At 41.1% G+C, this 21222-nt stretch overlaps 1 protein-coding gene across 8 annotated transcripts in view; it reads right to left on the bottom strand.

Annotated features, from left to right (window-relative positions):
* The window catches only part of LOC135833846 (tropomodulin-like), a 34638-nt gene extending 14466 nt beyond the window's left edge, over positions 1-20172 (bottom strand). For 4 of the 8 annotated variants that reach the window (XR_010556569.1, XR_010556568.1, XM_065347646.1 and 1 more), the window contains exon 1: positions 19594-20169. Coding sequence is in view for 4 of the 8 variants with exons in the window: in XM_065347646.1 (XP_065203718.1) it covers positions 19594-19671 (78 nt within the window). In the remaining 4 variants the exon portion in view is untranslated. Of the gene's footprint in view, positions 1-853; positions 1495-19593 lie in introns of those variants that run through there. The other 4 variants (XR_010556570.1, XR_010556571.1, XM_065347648.1 and 1 more) reach the window with 4 other exon arrangements.
* Positions 20173-21222: the final 1050 nt, after the last annotated feature.

Raw genomic sequence — 21222 nt, 5'->3', positions numbered from 1 at the left:
ATATAGGTATCGTTGATGGTAAGTCGCGTCACGATATTTGATTAGATCGAATTTTTATAACACCCGTGTACAGCTGAATGCAATTTTAAGTATCAAACTCGATCACATCATTGACGTTAATGACGACGTTGGTAAATTTTAATGAAATTTTACCGAATTTTGCGATGGTGGAAACAGTTTGCTACGTAAAATTTCATCAAATATGATCTTTGATCACATTTTTGATCAAGTTTGATCATATGTGATTGGATACATTTTTTGCAAAAACTGTACGAAGCTTTGATACACCCACAACGTGATCAAACTCGATGCAAAATTTACAGCGCACACGTTCGTTCAAAATACATATCTCGTTTTCGGATTCATATCGGTAAGAGGTGATGAGTATATTATGGAACTTGAAATGATGTAAGTGATTGTGTTTTGTTGAATGAATTTGAAAGAATTCCGTATTTTTGTTTGTGCTTTGTAGTCTTTACGATGTTAGGTGTAAAAATTGCGCATGTACGACGTACCTAATGTAAGTACAATATTATACGAGTATACCTACCTACCAAAAATGTGCGGATAATACACCGAAGCAGGAAGTCACTTTTACATTTACGGGACCACTAATTGCTCGCAGTTTTGGTACGGTTTAACTAAGTATAGGTAGGTACTAGGTACTAGGTACTGAAATCTAATGTAATGTTTGGAAGGTTTTAAGTTGCAAAGAAAGACGTATACTACTCGTAGCTGACGGCCGGCGCGGCGGCCTGCAGGCTGCAGGTGTCTAATAATACGCGCGGTCGCAAAAACAATACTCGAGGACCAGATAGGCGATAGCAGCAAATACGAGTAAGTAATTTCCAACCTGTGTCATCCATGATTGGTAGAAATCTTCTTCAGTGACCATAGCAGTGGCAGTGGCAGTGCAGTGTCGATTGCCGGCTCATTAAACGTGCGCGAAATTCACAAATTCTTTCGCGTCGCCAATTTATTTACGAGCGGCGACGACACGACGGCGGTGGCGGTGGCGGTGGCGGTGGCGGTGGCGGCAGCGATTTCGCTAAAGGCGCACGTAAGAAGGTATTTTACGACGGATTCTCGCTTTTTTCGTTCACATTCACATGGAAAACATGTTGACAGGTAGGCGAAGCCTACTTTTACTTTATACTGCGACGGCTATAAACGTATATAAATACGTATACGCGTATAAGTAAGATGAAATCGTCGAAAAGTACGAGCTACGAGTAAAGTATCAATTAAGGACTCGAACGCGAACGCGAAAGCGATAGCGACAGCGGCACGGTGCTCGATGATGCCGAATTAGAGATAAAGGTATTCGAGTTACTTTTGGTATCGGTATCGGTATCGTAATTAGTCGTAAAATTCGCCGATAAAAGTCGCATCGCGTCTTATTCGCATCGTACTCGTACTCGTATACACAATATGTACTCGTATATCGCGTACGCAATTCGCGATTTCGATAACTGTGTCGCGTCGCGTCGTCTATGCTTTTCGTCGTAATAATTCTTCGCTCTATTTTTCCCCTACTCCCGTGGCTGGTGGCTCGTATTTTTTACATCAAAATGTTTAGAATATATTGCGAGCGTCAGCGTTTACTGTTAAGCGTTGATGATACTGCCGAGTGCGAGTGCGAGTGCGAGTGCGAGTGCGAGTGCCGACATACAGCCGACAGTCGACAACGACAGCCTACAGATGCAGCCGCAGTCGGCAGTCCACCTACTGACAATTTTACTTTTTCGTTTTCGTAATGGCTCATTATCTCGCTTGTTGGTCGGTATTTTAGTTTTGGGCCGCGGTCCGGCAGCATCGGCGTCATCATCATCTTATTCATCTTCGTTGCCTTCTCAGGCCTTCACCAACTACCAATACGAGTATAACCGCATCCTTTAACACTATACGTACGCGTATAACCCAACATAATAAGAAACTACGATCGAGTATATAAGACTGCAACCAACACTCTGGCAGCAGAGTAATCGCGGCGGCTGCTGCTGCTGCTGCTGCTGTTGCTGTTGAGGTATTACGTTTACGTAGATATACTGCTTTAGTTAGTGGCTATACTTTTTGACAGTTGACACGTAATTTACACAGTAACACGTACTTAATTACCTAGTACCATCGCTATTCGTTGAAAAATGTAAACATCACAACAATTGTTTTTCATTTTTGTACGAGTACGTAGCCGTAGCGTGTGGTTCATCGTTGCGTTTTGCGTTCCTCAATCCTCAAAGCATCCGCCACATCCATTCACCATCTTCAACCACTTGGCGTGCGGCGTGAGGTGGCGTGGTGTGGTATGACGCGGTGATTGAAATTCAGACTATATACTTTTACAGACTTAGCTGTACGTCTCACGAATGGTAGGTATAAATAATACGTATTTAGGGCCAGTTTGACGCGATTGTAGCTTCCCAAGTTCAAATTCATTCGTAAAAAGGCTCAAATTTGGAAAAGGTACCTACCTAGCGACGTAAACATTTTTGAGCCATATTGGTCATTGGATATCATCCTCATACTATCGAACCTCTAGTTAAGGTAGTAGGATCATCGGGTCAACAATGTTTCAACACTTGTCCGAGCTGGGAAAGGCGGCCGGTTTATCGAGGCCAGAAATTTTTGATAAAGACTCGAATTCTGATTTTTATGGACCTTCGTGTTTTGGGGAAAACGACGCAACTGAATCTCGTAAGTCGTCAGGTTTGATCAGATCTTGATAAATCTGGTCAAAATTCAATCGGGTCTTCTCCTTTTGGCTTGATCAGGTCTCATAACCGGTGTAAGATCTGATCAGAACTGATCAAATCTGTTCACATCCGGTTTGATCTACTCGGCCAGGTCTTCCTGGATATGAGATTAGGTTGCCCCCGATTAATCGGCCAAGATTTTTTAAAATAAATGAAAAACAAAAAAAGAAAAGAAAGAATACCTAGGTAATGATTAATAGGTCACATCGGAAGTAGGAAATGTCTGGATGCGATGCGATAAGGCCAGATCCAACTATTTCCCGTTCAGATAAGCAAACGTTTGTGAAAATTGCTTAAAACGTTATAAAAATCCCCCCCTAAAAAAAAATTGCAAAAAATGTTTTCACGTTTAGAAAAAAAAATGTTGAAAATAGTTTTAAAAAATTCTGAAATATTGTCAACGTTAAAAAGTAAAAAATAACTATACCTCAGTTTGGCCAAAAGTAGTATCGTAGACTTGGAAGGTTTTTGCCTCGGACAATGTTTCTCTTCCCAAGACCTACCTACCTACCTACCTACCTACAATGAAAATACTATCGTCATCTATAGCGAACGGTGGCGGTGGCGAACAACTAATTTTCAAATGAGGTCATCCGTAGAATACAATAGCGATAGCCGCAATTTTTTTTCGTTTATTCCCTCAATTAAATACCTTGCTAGGTAGATATACTCTCGGCGTCTCGGCTCTCCCAAAACACAATCAGCACTCGGTTATTAGTACGTAGCTGGCTAGTGGCTAGTGGCTACTTGTTGGATAGTTGGAAAGTAAGTAAGTATACCGACATCGACACCGAGTCAATCTCGCGGCAGCGAATTTCCTATAAAGATGTTCTACGCAAATGCGCTTCGGAAATAGGTAGTCCAGAGTCCAGAGTCCAGAGTAAACTATTCGAGGTTAGAAAATTGACAAAATTTCCTCCAAATGTTCGAAGAAACCGAAACGTATCTTAAGCAGTTAAGCGATAGGTACCTATGTCGCGTCGCGACGCGTCGTGCTCGATTCTCACGCTCTGAGCGTCAAGTACTCGCCCTCGCCCTCGGCAAATACCGGCTATAACGTCTTGTACTCGTCTACTCGTAACTTGTCCACACAGTACACAATACACATACTCGTAGGTAGGTAGAGGTACTCATCTATCGTCCAGCCTGTTGCAGGATTTACGCTCGGTGCACGCGCCACTTGACTTCCATAATCGTGCCGGCGATGCCGTTGCCGTGCTACTGCTTTACGCTCCATACACATAGTCGAGACTTTACCTCATACCTAAGATATGTAGCTTTTCAGCTACGAGTATCTACATACACGACGAGGATAAGTATACGTAGTATGTACGAGTATGGTAGGTATTTGTACTTTGTTTCTCACAGACCGTCAATGGTGAGTCGAGTCGAGTCGCAGTCGTGGTTCATCTTTCTCAAGTTACGTAAGTGTAATTACTTGTACTAATTACCTACGGCTATACGTCTTACAGTCGCGCTGTAGACTCGAGTACTCACGATGAATACCTACACGCACTCGTCTACCTACCTAAGTATATAAATGTAATTTACTAACGACGAATTAAAATTTGTTCGTCGATAATGATTCCCTTTTCTCCGAAATTTGACAGGTACCTACCTACTGCAGAAATGTCAGTGCAAAAACAAATGTATGTATCTATCTGTATACCTACCAACAGCAACACTGCAACAGTAAAAGTATAATATATATACACATACACATACACACGTACGTACGTATGTAAATGTATTGTGTATCCGCGCCGCGCCGGAAGACGCTAATGACACTCGTAATACGGTATATAACGTTCACAAAATTATACTTGTCCAAACGCGAGCGACGTACGGGTATAGGTAATCACCGTATGCACCTGAACGGACAACTGTATCGAATGATTTCGACACCGCAAAATGTATAAACGAACGAGTTTTTAAAAAACAGAATTTTACCACAAGTTTTCCCCTATGTACACGTACCCGCCTCAACAAAAAAAAAATGATAGGTATATATACGAGTAGGCTATCTAACTTAATTTCGTTTTCTGCATGAAAAAAAAGTTTTTTCGAAAAGAAGTTTTCTCAAATTTGAAACTTTCATTTCTGAAAATTGAGGTCAAAAACAGATTTTGGATCCTGACAAACAATACTCGTACCTATTTGTTGAAAGATTTTTCCTCTTACGGGCAAGTTTTTTTCTCGAGTAAGTTTTCTACGAGGGACTTTATTTTAAAGCAAAGTCGAGTTAACTTCTGTTCTATAAAGAGTTTCCATTTACCTATTCCCTTTAAAATTGAACGCGTTTAATTTTTCTTCAAAATTAAGATCGTGTGTATACTTAGGGTATTTTCTATTCAAATGTTGCCAACTTTTTCCAAAAAATTTCAACTTTTCGCCTAAATTTTGTCTGCCTGATGGCAACGGCACCGCACGGCACGGCACGCTTTTGCCTTCAATAGCCAGATTTACTCGTACGTTTTGTAATTTCCTGGCAGGCATAGCGTAGTTTCAAAACGTCCAAAGGTCCACAGCCTATTGGGTCACTCGATAGTCGAATGAATAGTCGAATACCTAAGTAAATATAGAAAATAATCCGATTGCAACATCGACTGAGGACTGACTATGAGAGCTATACACAATCTGTAGGTAAGCTATGCGATAAAATCAAAAGGAAATCCGGCCGGTGCGGCGGCAGCGCGGCGTCTGTGTACATTTGTGTTCTGCTTGATGGTGCGCTATGAGCCTCATCCAGCAGCCAGCAGCCGCATTGCTCCAAAATAAATACGCACGCAGCACCGTCGAAATTGACTGCCGAGTAGTCGAGTACCAAGGCTCTTTACTCGTATTTACTCAGGGCAGGGTATAGGGCCATGGCGAGCGTTCAGCGGAGCCGGAGAGTAGCGGACAAAGTACTCCTATGTACCAATTGTCCGAGTCCGACTGTTATCGCATCGCGTACCACCTACTCTTATTTTTGATACGTGCTTTCGAATTGAAACTCGAAAGTGGAACAAAACGAAGACGCGAACAATAGCAGCATCAGCAAGCGGGAGAACGTTGATATAGCTGTAGCCGTAGCTGTAGCCGTAGCCGTAGGTGATCTCGATATAATTCGATTGTCGCGACCGCTTTTACTCGCCCGCGTCGCGTCGTATACCTAACCGTATTATGGTACCTATTACCTATTATGGACGATTGTGATCATTTTCGTTGACCTGTGATAAAATATTATGTTTGCACGTATGAAAGGTAGAACGAATAAAGCGGTTTTGGCAATAGATAAGTACTTACCCCAGCTCACACACACTTTACCGAATATACATCAAATACGCGACGATCAATATAATAAATTAACACAGTGCACGATTACGTGTCGAAAAGTATATATTTCAATTCACACAGAAAATACACGATAACTACTCAGTAATTATTCATAAAAGATACCACGAACTCGTGCGAAATAGGGAAAATATTGTACAAAACTTGGAGGGATCACTTAGAACACTAATTAATTCTACGAAATAACTTTTAACTTGGACCCGGAGGACACAGAGACTAAAAGGCACATTAACTTGGCGATTCGCGGACAACCGTTTATGAACTGCGAATTGGTCCAGTCGCAAAAGATGCTGCTAAACCTCTTTCGCGACTGTACCAATCAGTGTTACCCGAAATAGAAGGGTTAAATACTCTAATATTACGAGTTTCCGGATATAGGCATAAGTCTCAGTCTAACATATGCCCCAGCGTGAGTTTACTTAGCGGTCAGTGAACCAGCTGAGCAAATCATGGTAGAACAAAGGCTCGACTATGCCTTACCGGTAACTCGTCCATAGTGGACAGCCAATTGTCCGCTACGGACCTATCAGCTGCCCCCCATGGTTTCTCGGGTGAGAACAAAAGGAGCAGAGTAAACTCAATAAAATTTCAAACCCACTAGCGTGGTAAGTACCCAGGTAGTCGAAGCTGCGAGCCACTGGATTACCAAAACGACGGACGAGGTTCAATGAACCCAGTATGAACGTAGTTCAAAAACCTTTTTACCTACTAGCTAAAACAAATCCAAATTACGAAGAAGACTGAACTGGTATCTTTTTTGATTTCAGAAAAATGTTCCAATGGATCGAGAAGATGATCAAAACGCAAGTTCATAAAATTTTCTACGATATGTAGTCATGATGAAGAATTGCCAAGCTAACTCGTGCACGAAAGGTGAGAAATTCGTCGAACTATTGTATACTATTATTTCGATATATTAGAAAATATTCTATTTCATCTATTTCGTAGCAGCTGGATTAATTCAATATGATATTTCTGTATTAGTAACTCTTCCTCACTTACAGGTAGGTCGCTTCCATCGTCGGTGAATGGATCGTCCAATTCGTGAAGCGTACTTAAGTTTATTATCGAAGGTGCAGCGGTTACCTTTTTCTTGGTTTTGGTTGGCGGTTTTGAGCCACTAGGCGGTGGCCGTTGCAAATCCTTTTCATTTAGGCTACGCCGCGGCTGATTTCTCAAACGATCTTTTAGGGTCGACATGTCGTTAAATTCCAAGAATTTACTTGACAAACAATTTTACGACTTTTTTAATTGCTCTTAGCGAGCTACTGTAAGAAAAATTAAAGGGTTTGAATGGAATGTGCCGGCAAATTCCACTCGGTTCGCGAATGCGCGTTTTTACGACTTGTTCAAGGGCAAGTCTACCTCGTAGCAACCGCGAAGGGTTGGCGATCAAGCGTGACGAGGTGAATCGAGTTCAATTGAGCGGTTTCCCGCGCTTTTTCAAACTCGACGATTCGCGCCTTAAAATTACACAAAATCTACGCGAATTTCCGGGATTTGCCCTGAAATACACGTATATTACAAATGCAATGTATAATAAAAAGCGCTTCGCGGATATACACTTAAAAAATTAAACACTTTAACATGCGCAAATTCCGTGATGGAAAGCACTTGAACTTTTTGCATGCAGGAAAAAATTCTCGTCAGGCGCCAATGATAAAATATTATGTTTGCACGTATGAAAGGTAGAACGAATAAAGCGGTTTTGGCAATAGATAAGTACTTACCCCAGCTCACACACACTTTACCGAATATACATCAAATACGCGACGATCAATATAATAAATTAACACAGTGCACGATTACGTGTCGAAAAGTATATATTTCAATTCACACAGAAAATACACGATAACTACTCAGTAATTATTCATAAAAGATACCACGAACTCGTGCGAAATAGGGAAAATATTGTACAAAACTTGGAGGGATCACTTAGAACACTAATTAATTCTACGAAATAACTTTTAACTTGGACCCGGAGGACACAGAGACTAAAAGGCACATTAACTTGGCGATTCGCGGACAACCGTTTATGAACTGCGAATTGGTCCAGTCGCAAAAGATGCTGCTAAACCTCTTTCGCGACTGTACCAATCAGTGTTACCCGAAATAGAAGGGTTAAATACTCTAATATTACGAGTTTCCGGATATAGGCATAAGTCTCAGTCTAACACCTGTCTCGCCCTGTGACACAATGTACGAGTATGTACTATGTAGTGTGTAGTGTGTACCATCCTCTCATCTGAGGGCGTTGGAGTTGTTGATGGCGAATTACGAGGTTGTGACCACTGACCACTGACCACTGTCCTCAAGACTGATACAGCTGCAGTTAGTCTACGAATGTACTTAGCCAGCCTACGTCCCCTTCCGTATTAGAGGATATCAGATGTACGTGAGATCAGAAACTGAACCAGTCACTCAAAATCTGGAATGTTTCCGAGTCCGCGACTTTCCGTGTAGGTCTAGGTACTCGAACTAATTTTCTTCTCCTGCAGTCTCCACAAATTTCTAGCAGTGTTAGCCAGTAGCCATCTACCTACTCTAACGACGTCCATTTCCACTGGATAACGAACGAATGATTCTACAAGTACTCGTAGATAGGTATACCAATACCTACGAGTAAGTAGAAACAAATGAAACAAAACAATCGTCGCGTCGCGTCGCGTCGTCTTCGCGATGAATTGCGGGAAAAGACCGACAGGCGATATCAAATGAAATGAAACACCGACGACGCGGAACATACATCGTATTTTGTATGTGTATTGTGTATCAAGCGCAAGCCCTCATCGAAGCAGACGGTGGACGGGTAGATAGTACCTATACTATACTTACTTTCGATTTGCAGCAGTCGCAGTCGCGGTCGCGGTCGCGGTCGCCTACCTAATTAGCAAATTGGGCTCGAGCTTACGCGTGTGAAGCACCGCTTGGTGTTGGTGCTCGATGTCATTAACATGTCGCTGTCTCCGGTCTTCGCCATGCTACGAGTATAAACCAACTCCGAACTCGTACGAGTACAAGTGTACGTTGTACGTAATCGGTAATAATGTGTCTATAGATCCCGTGTGTACAACTACAACTACAGCTACAGCTACAGCTACGAGTACGTTTATGTTTATACTCTTCTTACAAGTATGGGTGTCGGGTGTCGGGTGTCGCGGGTATGCGCATACATAGGTACAGGTAGGTAAGTGGTTTAATTAAACTCGATGCAATTCAATTCGATTCGATTCAATTCACCTCAATTCATCTCAATTCACCTCACCGTCTCATCGTCGTTGTAATAACGCTTTTATTTGAAAATCACTCGACCATAACAGCGACGTGCCATTTAATAATCAGCCTTCGGCCGTGAACCAAACGTTTTATCGGCTAGGTACGTAAGTTCTAAGTACATACGGAGAGTAGGCCTACATGTTATTCGAGGAATTTCCATCATAGCGGATCCTCCAGCAGCCCTTCTAGCCCTTCTGCCGCTGCCGGGAATCGCACGTTTTTCGCCTCAAAACTCAGCCAAAAAGTTGTTTTTTAAAGTGCACTTTTCGAAACGTTTTTTCATTAATTCCAAGTCTCCGAGCGCGAAAATGTTGTCCAAATTCACTCCAAATGTACATTGGATTTGGACTCGGCGAATTCAAGTTATCTATAGTCAAAAAAACACCTTTTTCTCGATTTTTTTTTTGAAAATTGAAAAGAATTCAAAAATTGCGGAGAAGCAAAATAATAAGAACATATCCTTCGCATTTCTCGGAGAAAAAACTTTTTGTACGTAGGAAATCCAGTCAAATTTTGGGGTACGGAAGGAAGGGGAGAGTTCTCCACACGGTGAATTCATTTCCGACGCGGCTTTAGATTTCCATAATAGCGCTTCCTTTTATTACAAATCGGCCACTTTTGAGCTGTAAATTGAGTGAAAAAAAGTAGGTACCTAGGTAAACTTTTTACTACCTTTTTTGACTAATTCGAGTTGGTTGAGCTCGAATACAGAAAATTTAAAAATCTCAGAAGGCTCCAGAATGGCTCAAAACTACAGAACTAGTTTTCGATTTTATGGGAGTTGAAGGAAAAGAAATTATTCGCATTGGAAAAAAATGTTTCATAAAAGCGTTTCGCTGAAACCGATTTTTAAAAATTTTTCAATTTTCAAAAATCTGCCAAAAATCCAAAAATTCAAATCAAAGCGTGCGAGTTGAAAAAATTCCCTTGTATTAGGGTTGTACGTAGGTAACGATACAAGTAATTATCCGCATTGGGAGCAATTTAGTTCAAAGACACGGGTATGTAGATCATCAATAAGAGAATATAACAACAAATTAGGAGTAGATAAGTTCAGGAGGGACGAGGGATATTGTTTTTCGGAAACTCACGATCCGGTATTACGTAATTCCATATCCATAGATTTAGATAAGCCTACGTTACGCAATGTGCGTAATATTTTGAAATACGAGTACGAGTAGTAAGTAGGTACCCACGGTACGGTATACGTGCTTCGGCCATAAGATGGAGAGCGACGTTCTCGCTGCAAGTTTATGCTAATCGTGGGATACAAATACGAGTACGGCGATGTAGATGTATACTTAAGACTTTGAACAATGTACACGCGTAATAAGCTATACGTAGGTATATAGGTATAGGCACAGGTACTATATAGGTATAGTAGGTACCACAGAGCACGGTTCACTTACGTTAGATCTAGTGATCTACAGTTTACGTATGCATAAGTAACGAGTATAATACATACATATAGACATACGAATAAAGACTACGTCCCTTCACCTCTGTCGTGGTCGATGCAGCATCTGCTGCAGTAGTGGTTATGCCAGCAAGAGACAAACAGCACCTAAGTGCATCTGCAATTCTGCATAGGTACTATGCAAACAAACTTACTATAGGTAGGTACCTATGTACTTTGTACTTATACGTGTAGGTGTAGGTAAGGGTAGGAGGTGTACCACTGTATCTTATTCGCAAAGTTGCAATTTTTCACATCCCACCTCCCTCCCAAAATAATTTCCTCGCCTGAGAAAATAATTCCCTATTTTTTATTTTTCTTCTATCTGCAAAATAGTGTTGTGTGTTGTCGGTAGCCCCCCCCCCCCGTTGATAAATTTATCGGAGAAATTTTTTAAAAAGTTCAATTTATAAAAACTTTTTGTTTCTGCGTCAGAATTTTTCTAAATAACCCCCTTTTCCAAAAAAAAACAACAACAACAAACTTTTCGCGGTCCTTCAAACCATATTTTGACCTCCTAGTTGAAAAGCTCTTCAAAGTTGAAAAAAATCACAAAAAATGAGAATAAGTCAAAAGCGTGTGAAATTTTTTAAAAATATCGCATTTCCACACATCGAAGTTGTTCTATACATAACCCTCTTTCCAAGAAAAAACCTTTGTTCGATCCCCAGGGCCCAAATGATGTCGTCTCTCTTGTACGGAGCCCCCCCCCCCAAATTTAGGAAAAATAAATAAATACCTACCTCCCTTTAAAAAATTAATGTCTGCAGAAATTTTACGAAGATTTTTCATTTATGGACTGAATCCTTTTAAATAAGCGCTGTTTCGATATAAAGACCTTTCTTCGATCTCCCAAATGATTTTGATTTTCGACTTATATGTACATATGCAAAGCCTCTGAAAGTCGAAAAAAATCAACAAAAAAGTGAGAAATTGATACGTGTACAAATTTTGAAAATGTTTCATTATTGTAAAGAGAGCCTATACTTTTAGCCTAACCATATTTTCAAAAACTTACTTGCGGAGTGAGGGGGCTTCCTGGTGCTACTTATTTTTACTAACAAGGGTGGAGAAATATATAGCTAATAGGTACCTAGTTATAGGTACTTTCGTACACGAACGCACCACCTAAACTTAATTTACTGTAAGTTGTAGAAGATACGAGTATTATGTAAAGTTATAGCTCGAAACCTAAATCTCGAGTAAAAAAACTTTTGAATCTCGTATGCACTGGCATCGTCACTACGGTGTGTCATGTATAAATGCATCTACATATAGCTCATTAGTGGTCATCTGGTCAAGTAAATACTCGTATGTAGAGCTGAGCCAGTACACATTACGCACGTGCAACCCGCGTACAACGCGACGTGCCATGTGCATAGAAATGAAAAAAAAACCAACATCGCGGTCAATATATTAGTGCCCTGTGCACTGTGCACTGTGCACGTATCACAGTACATTGAGAAAAATCATTTTAGTAAAAATTACTGGAAAATGTAGTAAAGGAGACCCCTGGTAATTTTTTGTAGTATTTACTACATTTCATAGTACGTACTACGTAGACGTACCACTAAGAAATGTAGTAAAAATTACTTTTTCTACTATGTACATCTTTTAGTAGTATGTACCTACCTACTATAAAACGTAGTAAATTTTACAAAAAGGGTGACCAGAGGGATACTTTACTAGATTTTGCAGTAATTTGTACTAAACAGTTCGCTCAGTGTATAGGGTACCCACCCATCTTTCTTATTGTAAAAGAATAGTACCTATAATAGGTGCCCAAAATTGGCCATTCCCATTGCCCATTAGGTAATTATTATGAACAAACATGGGTGCGATGAAGTAAGTAGTTTTCAGAGCTACATACTATATCATCATGGAGATGAACCTTATTCTAAAGCCAAAGTACACGGTGATTTGGTGCCTAAAATACGCAAAAATCAAACTAAAAATAAGTAAAACTTGTACGCATAATAAGTAGAGGATATGGTACCCACCGAATTGGCTTCGTTCTCGTGTTTCGGATAGGCGCTCGTTTCGGCTTTCGGCTGCGGGCTGCTACTCGTAGAATGAAAGCAAAAACAAACTCGGACACGTTCTCGTTTTAAAAAGCAGCGAAAAACGAAATAAATCAACGACAAAGTATACGTTTACGAATTCGATAGGTAGGTTATGTCGCAAATCGACGTAATTTTAAATTTTAAATTATTACGCGTCGCGTCGTTAACATACGCTAACTCGCAACACGTTATTTGCGGCGTGACGTTTATACGAGTACGTACGATGAGGACAGCGTGAGGTAGGTATCGCTGATCAGCTTCGGCGATCGCAGATCACGTGCGTACGATAGGCTACGATACAGACGAATCGCTATTCGCTACCGCTGAACCGGCGCGGCGCCTTCGTATGTACCTTCCATACCTTTCATCATTTTAGCGGTAAGTCGGAAATGGGTATCGAGGTATGGATGGAGTCGGTACTCGGTATTCGGTACTCGGCGGCAGTCGACGAGTAAGACATGCAGCAATGTAACAGCCGTGATGCCACCGTCGCGTCGAACCGGTAGATTCGACATTCGAGACGCCGTGTCGGCAGTACGAGTAATTGGTCTAGAGGTATACGCATATGTAAATGCAATGGTCCTATAATCGTACGTACGTACATATGACGCGACGTATGTACCTTACCTAGGTACTCTTATCTTACGAGACGGCAGAGGCAGACGAATCGAATCGAGATGAAAATAAAATGAAAGCGATGACGCGTAAACTGGTTTCCTTTTCGCGCTTCTTACGGGCTCGGCAGAGACGAGAGGACGCCAGCGCCATCGCCAGCGCCATCCGACGTTCACTATCTGTCGAAAGATGCGCTTCGGCCTCGTGTCAACTCATCTCTTTCCGTATAGCACTATAGCGTCGCTCATCGTTCGTCGCTTTACGTCCACATTTAGGTAACATTGTTTTTACTGCAAACTTTCTGCCATCGAAGAAATGTTTTTTGGCATTGAAAGTAGGCTGCGGCGCGGCGCGGAACGGCGTAGGGTATGGGTAATGTAATGGGTATCTACCGTAGTGACTCACGATTAGGTAGCCCAGAAAGGTACAGTATGATACGATAGATTCTAATGGCAATTGCTCGAGCTTGACCAATGTGCCTCAGAAAATCATGGCAATACATGCCGACCTAAGTATATTCTACGGGGAGAGGAGCTTTGATCCAGCATCAATCTGCAGAGAGTGGGATCTGGTTAGGTCCGATCAAATCCGCACATTCGCCACATCGCCACATTGAATTAGACCTGATTAGACTCGATGAGGTCTGAATTTCATAATTTTCTCCTGTGCCCCCAAATGCATATTCGTACATGGGTGCCCAGAAATATCGAGCACCCCTAAGAAAGTTTTTCATTAAAAATATACGCGTAGGTTGGCAACGTGAAATAGATACCTACATATGATTGGTGGAATGTTATCTCTCCAGTCCAACAACCAATCATGTGCGATCATTATTACTCGTATCATTCACTGTGACCAACCAAAGTATTTTAGTAGAAAACTTTTTTTTAGGGGTGCTCGATATTTCTGGGCACCCTGTATGTAGATATTTATTTACCCATGTACCTATACTTATTTAGTAGGTTGGTTCCTAAAACAATTCAAGCAAAAAAGTGAATTTGAACATTTTTTCTAAAAAAATGATCTTGCAAAGTGTGGTACCTAATCGGGGTATTTTGACCTGTTAACCCGCGGACACCATCCTTAGTTTTTAGGCGATGCCACCACCCTTCGTGACAAATGTCACACATTGTTTTTTTATTAGGAAAATCCTCGCTTGAGCCTGCCAAACGCCATATATGTGAAGCGTTATCTCTCACCTCATCAAAATACCCCTCCCCCTCACCCCCTCCTCAATCCACCACTTGTATTGCATACCCTGTCCCTTTAAAGAATTCTCATTTTTTTAAAACAATTTACTCATTCAAATACCCTCATTAGCACTTGATTTGTAAGATTTTTTATTGGGAGACAAATAAAAACTGAAAAATAAACACGAATGTCTTTAGGTTCAATAATTTTTTTTTCCAAGGAACTTATTAAATTAATCATTTCCTTGGAAAAAAAATAATTATTGTGCAAAAATACATCGAAAGCAAGTTAAAAAAAAATTTTGCCCCTTCAAATAATTAAGTAGGCAACTTGCTCACCACGCGAGATAGACCAGCGGATATACACGCCCAGGTACCCGGGTGCCTACCAACGAAACTCCCTTCCGTCAGTTGAAGCGCTCTTGCAAAAACTGGTTTGTGACAATTGTCACGAACGGTGGTGTTGGCGGGTTAAACACGAATCCGGCCTTAGTATTTTGTGAACAGAAATAGGTACCAAAATGACGGAAAAGTGCTATAATGTTGATGAGAAATTGTCATTTTCGTGATCCGCCAATACTCAAGCCTCAAGCGCTTGCGGTCGCGGTAGAGGCCAGAGGGCTAAAAGTGGTGTTGAATTTGAATTCGATGGATCGTGAATTTTTCCGGGTAGTCTACCACTCAAATTGAACTTGCTCGCCAATTTTTGTTTAAATCTAGGATAGGTTTTTCCCCACTCCACCATAATGTGCAAGGTACCTACATCAAAATGTGGCTAACATGCTCAACTACGAGTAACTATACCTATAGTTTTTTCCTCATCTGAATCTGCAAATACGAGTAAAACCGAAACGAAGGTAAAAGCGTTATGCGTTAACATCTTATGGAATGCAACCTTTAATAAACTAAGTAGGGAGGGCATTTCAAGAAAGAAGGAGAAGAAATGACGTCGGTGTCGGTACAGCGCAGATTTGAATTTGCAGGGAGTTGAGAATAGAATAAACTTAATCGTAGTACGATATTGAAAATTGTACGAGTATATCGTACGTGACCCCGACCTCGTCACTTCGTCAGAAGCCACCTCCATGCATCATGCATCGCATCTAATTCAATAACTTTCAGACTCTTCGGACTCGTATTATTAGTATCGCACATTCGCACGTCAATACGTGGATGTGTTTTTTTAAAATTTTTTTTTTACAGTTTGGATGTGGCAGTTATTAGCAGCTATAGCTTTATCTACATAGTATATATTATAGCCGCTGCGTTAGCCATTAACAAATTGGCCTATTGCACTGGCTTTCGATCAAATTGAGCCAATGTAAACTCGAGCACTATGGATGCGCGAGATGCGGGTAAAATCGAAAAAAAGAAAAAAAAGAAGTCATTTGTACTCGTACTTACTTATTATACGAGTATATGTAGGTACCTACTCGTACGTGTACTTCTATCTATACGTATGAGGTATGACGGCGAGTTCTTCAGCGAATGGCGCGGCATCGGGCATGGCATAGGGCATGACCCGTAGTGGGTGGCACTGGCTATTTCGTCATTGCGAGTCGCGACGACAAAGACGCGACTGAGACAAGACACCTGCTTTTAAGCTTATTTTCTACTGTTGCTTTCTGTTGTACCGTACACCGTACACCGTACACCGTACACCGTACACCGTACACCGTACACCGCACGTCCGCGTAGATAATGTGTATTGGCAGACTGCAGGCTTGTAGGACCGCTCAGGTTTTGCGGTTGCTCCAAAATCAAGGTCCTACTTTGGAGCTTTCAAACGGTCCGGTCCGGTCATTCGGTTCTGCATTTTTTGTCTTTGTAGGTCAGTCCGGTCCGGTCCTGACCAGAAATTTTCATTGTGGTCATGGGTCAGCCCAGGTCCAAAAAACTGTCTTCATTTTTCAGAAAGAAAAAAGCTTCCCAACACATAAGATGAGTTGAAAAATGGGATTTTTACTTTCACAACATTGAAAATTTGAAAGAAATTAAATCACAATGGAAATTTAATCAAAATAGGCATCTAAAATGCATTATAAATTTGAAAAATTGGACATAACTGAGGTCCAAACCGCGGTCATTGGTCCGATTTTTTTAGAAAGGTCTTTGGTCTCGGTCTGTCCATGTTATTTTTTCTGAAAAGGGTCATCTGTTCGGTTAATATTTACGTACATTTTTTTTAGAGGTCCAAGGTCTGGTCCGGTCCAGTCGGTCTTGTGTGCATTTTTGGGTCCGGTCGCGGTCATCGGTCTGGTTTTTTGGTCCGGTCCGACAAGCCTGTGGCAGAGCGTATAAGAGTTGGTGAGTTCGTTTCTGAACTTACAGCATGTGTAATTGTGTACTGCATCTGCATGTGTAGGCAATTCCATATAGGTGCATAAAACGTATGCCATACTGGTACTTGCAACCACAGGTAGGATACTGGTACAACATTATATTTAGTAGGGAAGGTAGGTACCTACCCTATATCAAATCTGAAAGTACATATATGAATACATCTCCGCATTGGTACCATACCGAATTACCCATGTATCAATTTAACGGTACCGTCCATTAATTGATTTGGACGTACGGAGGACGCCGATGGCAATGGCGCAATGGCGCAATGGCGCAATGGTGGATTGGCGGGCTATTACGCGAACGAGGCGAGACCGAGATGACGATAGTGATGACGTTAAAGACAGGAAGAAAGTCGAGATGCATCCGTTTCTATGTAAAGACGGAACAACGGACTACACTACAGTAGCCAGCTTCAGCGGTTATTTTCTGAATGGAATACGTTGGCCTGCTAAACAAATAGGCTTTGAATATTGGAAATTTTGCCAAAAATCTCGGCGACTGCGACCCGCTGTCGCCGCCACGCCGCCGCCGTTCCCTTTTGTCTTTATACTCGTACTCGTACTTACTGTATATTTTGTTTATCGCGCGTTTGCGTTTGCGTATTCTTAATTTCGTATCATGCAATGTACCTAATCGAAAATGTACCTTATTCTTGTTTCGCGTTGCACCTCATCATGCCACCCAACCCGTGGTCATTGGCTACTAACTATACCTACTCATCAAATAGGTAGTTGATCGGCTTTACGAAGGTACAATATGTCCTACGTGTAAAGCTCGAACAATCTGAAGGCGCTGCTTCAAATGGTCAAAAATGAATTCAGTCGTTTTATCGACGCTGTTTCGATCAGTTTCATTCGCTCGTCGCTTCTGTTTGGTGAAGGCCAAAGATCTATTCCAATCCGATCCAATCCTATTGAGATCACATCTGTTCAGGTCTGGCCAGATCGAATTAGGTTTCCTCTATTGGATCTGATCCGGTATGAACGGATTAAGAACGGATACATCATCCGATCACAATTTCCATCTGGCCAGGCGGTGAAATTGGACCCACGGGATGTCTGGATCTGACCAAGTCAGAATGTTTACTCGTTCTAAGGAATAATTTTCTCAGTCTGTCCCCACTTTTCCGGGCTATTTTTTCCAATTTTACAAACCCTTCAAATATCAACTATACACTCAAATAGGAGCCAGGGGGAGGGGGAGGGATGTCACCTTTTGCCTAGTGCATAGACTACATACGTATTCACGAAGGTAAGGTATACACGCGGGTGGGAGATCGCACAATGATCCAGATAAACAATTTGTAGCCGCATAACCCACGAAGAGCTTCGAACATAAAAAAGTTTAAATTTTGTTTTGATTATGGTATTTCTGAGCACGAAAGGAAGGAAGCAAAAAATGGGAAACGATCTTTACGATCTTTTTCGGTGTCTCGTACGTTGATTTTTAGATTGCATGACTCCTTCCCTTCTCCCATTCTAGTAAAGTTATTTTTGGTCCAAGAGGCAACTCGTTGAAACTGAAATCAGCATTCTCAAAAATCTACTTAACTATGTCGCATTTAAATTTTTTTAAAAAATTCGTACCTCCCCTTTGTAGTCGGATTAAGTATTCTATGCCGCAGAAATTTTTCGCAGGCGCGGCTAAATTTTTCGTCTAGATCACTGATAGCAGTATTACTATTTCATTGTGTGATGAAAGAACGATGACATAGAAGTTAGAACTAAAACCCAAATTTTGGTTTTCCAAAGAATAGACAACATGCAGATGTGGTCAGATTTGGTTAGGTCAAATTAGATCCATTCCATGGAATGTTCAGATCCGATCAGATCAATCATTTTCCCCTGTGTAACACTGTAACAGCGTTGTTGAATGCTTCGAAAACAAATTCACCAATACTCGTTGATTTGATTTGGTTGGATATTTTTAATTTTGCGGCTTGCAAAAGGGAATTCAACCACGCCATCTCGCTCAGGTATGAATCAAATCAGACTATACTTTTAAAAAGGCCAAAAAAAATTTATCATTCGACTTGGACGCCATATACGACTCAAAATTACCAGCATGAACTGAAGAAAAAATCGAGAAAAAGTTACCAGACAACAACTGCAGACTGGGGATAACGTATTCCCTCATTTCAATTTTTATCGACTTGTAGGTCTAGGTACCAGGTACCTACTTCATCGCATTGCGAGCAACCCTAATCACACTTTTGTTTTAATTTTCCAACAGAGGACGCACCGCTGACGAGCTGCTGTGCTAGCTGCAACAATTTAATGAAATGCACGTAGCGGCAACGGCAACGACGCGAATGTCGTATAAATCATGTAGGAATTAGGATATTCGAATTAACGAGTTAATTTTTACTCGTGGCACAAATTACGCACATGTCACCAGCTCAAATTAGTACGTAATAGCGAGTGGTAGGTCTCCTCCAACGCTCGATGGATAGGTAGGTACCTAATAAACCTACTTTTTCGAATACTCGGCCGTCAGCAAGCGGCACGTGCGGTGCTTCGAAACGGCTGCGGCAGTTGGTAAACGAAAATTTTACCTACCTCTTTTATTTTGAAACTAGTCCTTCTGGTGACTGTTCTGGTGATTTCACCTTCGTACACTTCTTCGACGGTGCTCATTTTGGCGATTTTTGCACTCCAGCTAAGGTGTAGTAAGTAAATAGGCGTTCGATTATCGAGTACTCGCGAGTAACATTAATGTCGCATCCAGTGAACACAACAACGAGAAATTAAACGACAAAGGAATCGGTAGATATTTAAATAAAGAAAACTCAAAATCGAAGTAAAGCGACACCATCAACGCGCACAATTTAATAAAAACAAAAAAACAAAAAAAAAACAACAGCAAAATATAGACACAAAAAAGAAAATTCGCGATTCGAATCGCGCACGATGATTTTCATTCGATTTGCTCGTCCATGACGACTATTCGACGATGAATTTACAATGAAAATAACACGACGAACTCGGGCAAGAAACGGTAAAAAAAAGTTTGGAAATTTTTCTCTCTTTTATTATTATTATTTTAGTTGTTGTTGCTGTTGTCGACGAGATGCATGGCAAACATACGAGTATTTTAGTACCGCCATCTGGTAAAAAGCTGCGTAAGCGTGCGCTGTTTATAAAATAAAAAACGACGGCGAATGCAGATGCAAATACGAGTATATGTTTTACAAAGCGAGCGAGCGACGGCGACGGCGACGCGACGAATCCGAATTTCAAGACTGGCGGAGTAGAGCGGGCGTCAATTCTCCCTACGAGCTCGACTCTAAACTTTAACACTTGTTAATAGGTACCAGATCCGTAGAATGCTCCAACAAATTTACTTACTATTTTTATTTCGTTCGCGGCGAGATCTCGCGTATTATTGCTACTTACTTACTTAGTTAGTTACTTACGTTATGTGTATATGTAGGTATTTATCGTACAAACTCGAAGCACATATCGTACCTACTGACAAACAACAGTCTATTTTTTCATTCTGCGTGGACGTTAGGTTACGTTATATGCACAGTGTTGCGTTAGGTACCTACCTTACAATATTCCGATATTTTGTAGTTTGTACTTCTGTCTCGGACTTACAGCATATTATTTAGGATGTAAAATCAATAGGTAGGTACTTTTAATTCTTCTCTCTACTCTACCCCATCGAGCGAATGAAACTCTTCGAAGCTCGGCACCCAACGCCGCATGATGGTAAGAGATGGGTAGGTATAGTCCTAGATAGGTAATGAGAAGTTACAGTGCACATCGAAAACCTGAAATCGGTCGATTCCAATATTCATCGAGATCGTAACCATGTGATTGCTAATAAGTCTGTCTATGTTCACTATAAGCGGCCGGGACGAATGCTAAAATACAGATCAACCTCGATAATTACCTACATACATATATAGGTTTCTTCGAATCCACGGACCGATGTCAACCAGTGATTGCGAATGGGAAAGTTAACTTCGAAACTAAAAAACTATTTCGCTGTACTTTTTCAGAGTGCGTTTACGACGAACACGCGTATAATTCGACGATATTCATTCGATAAGTATTTTTTTTTATGGTTCTCCAATCCACATCAGGCGATGGAGGAGTATTTTATTAACAAAACATTTCATCACACACGTTACAAATAATTCTAAATTAGTACCTACCGGCTACCATGGAAATTTCCAGCTC

This window comes from Planococcus citri, chromosome 2 (assembly GCF_950023065.1).
Source record: "Planococcus citri chromosome 2, ihPlaCitr1.1, whole genome shotgun sequence".
Lineage (NCBI taxonomy): Eukaryota > Metazoa > Arthropoda > Insecta > Hemiptera > Pseudococcidae > Planococcus > Planococcus citri.
The sequence above is the reverse complement of the archived record's forward strand: the minus strand, read 5'-3'. Positions and strand labels throughout refer to the sequence as shown.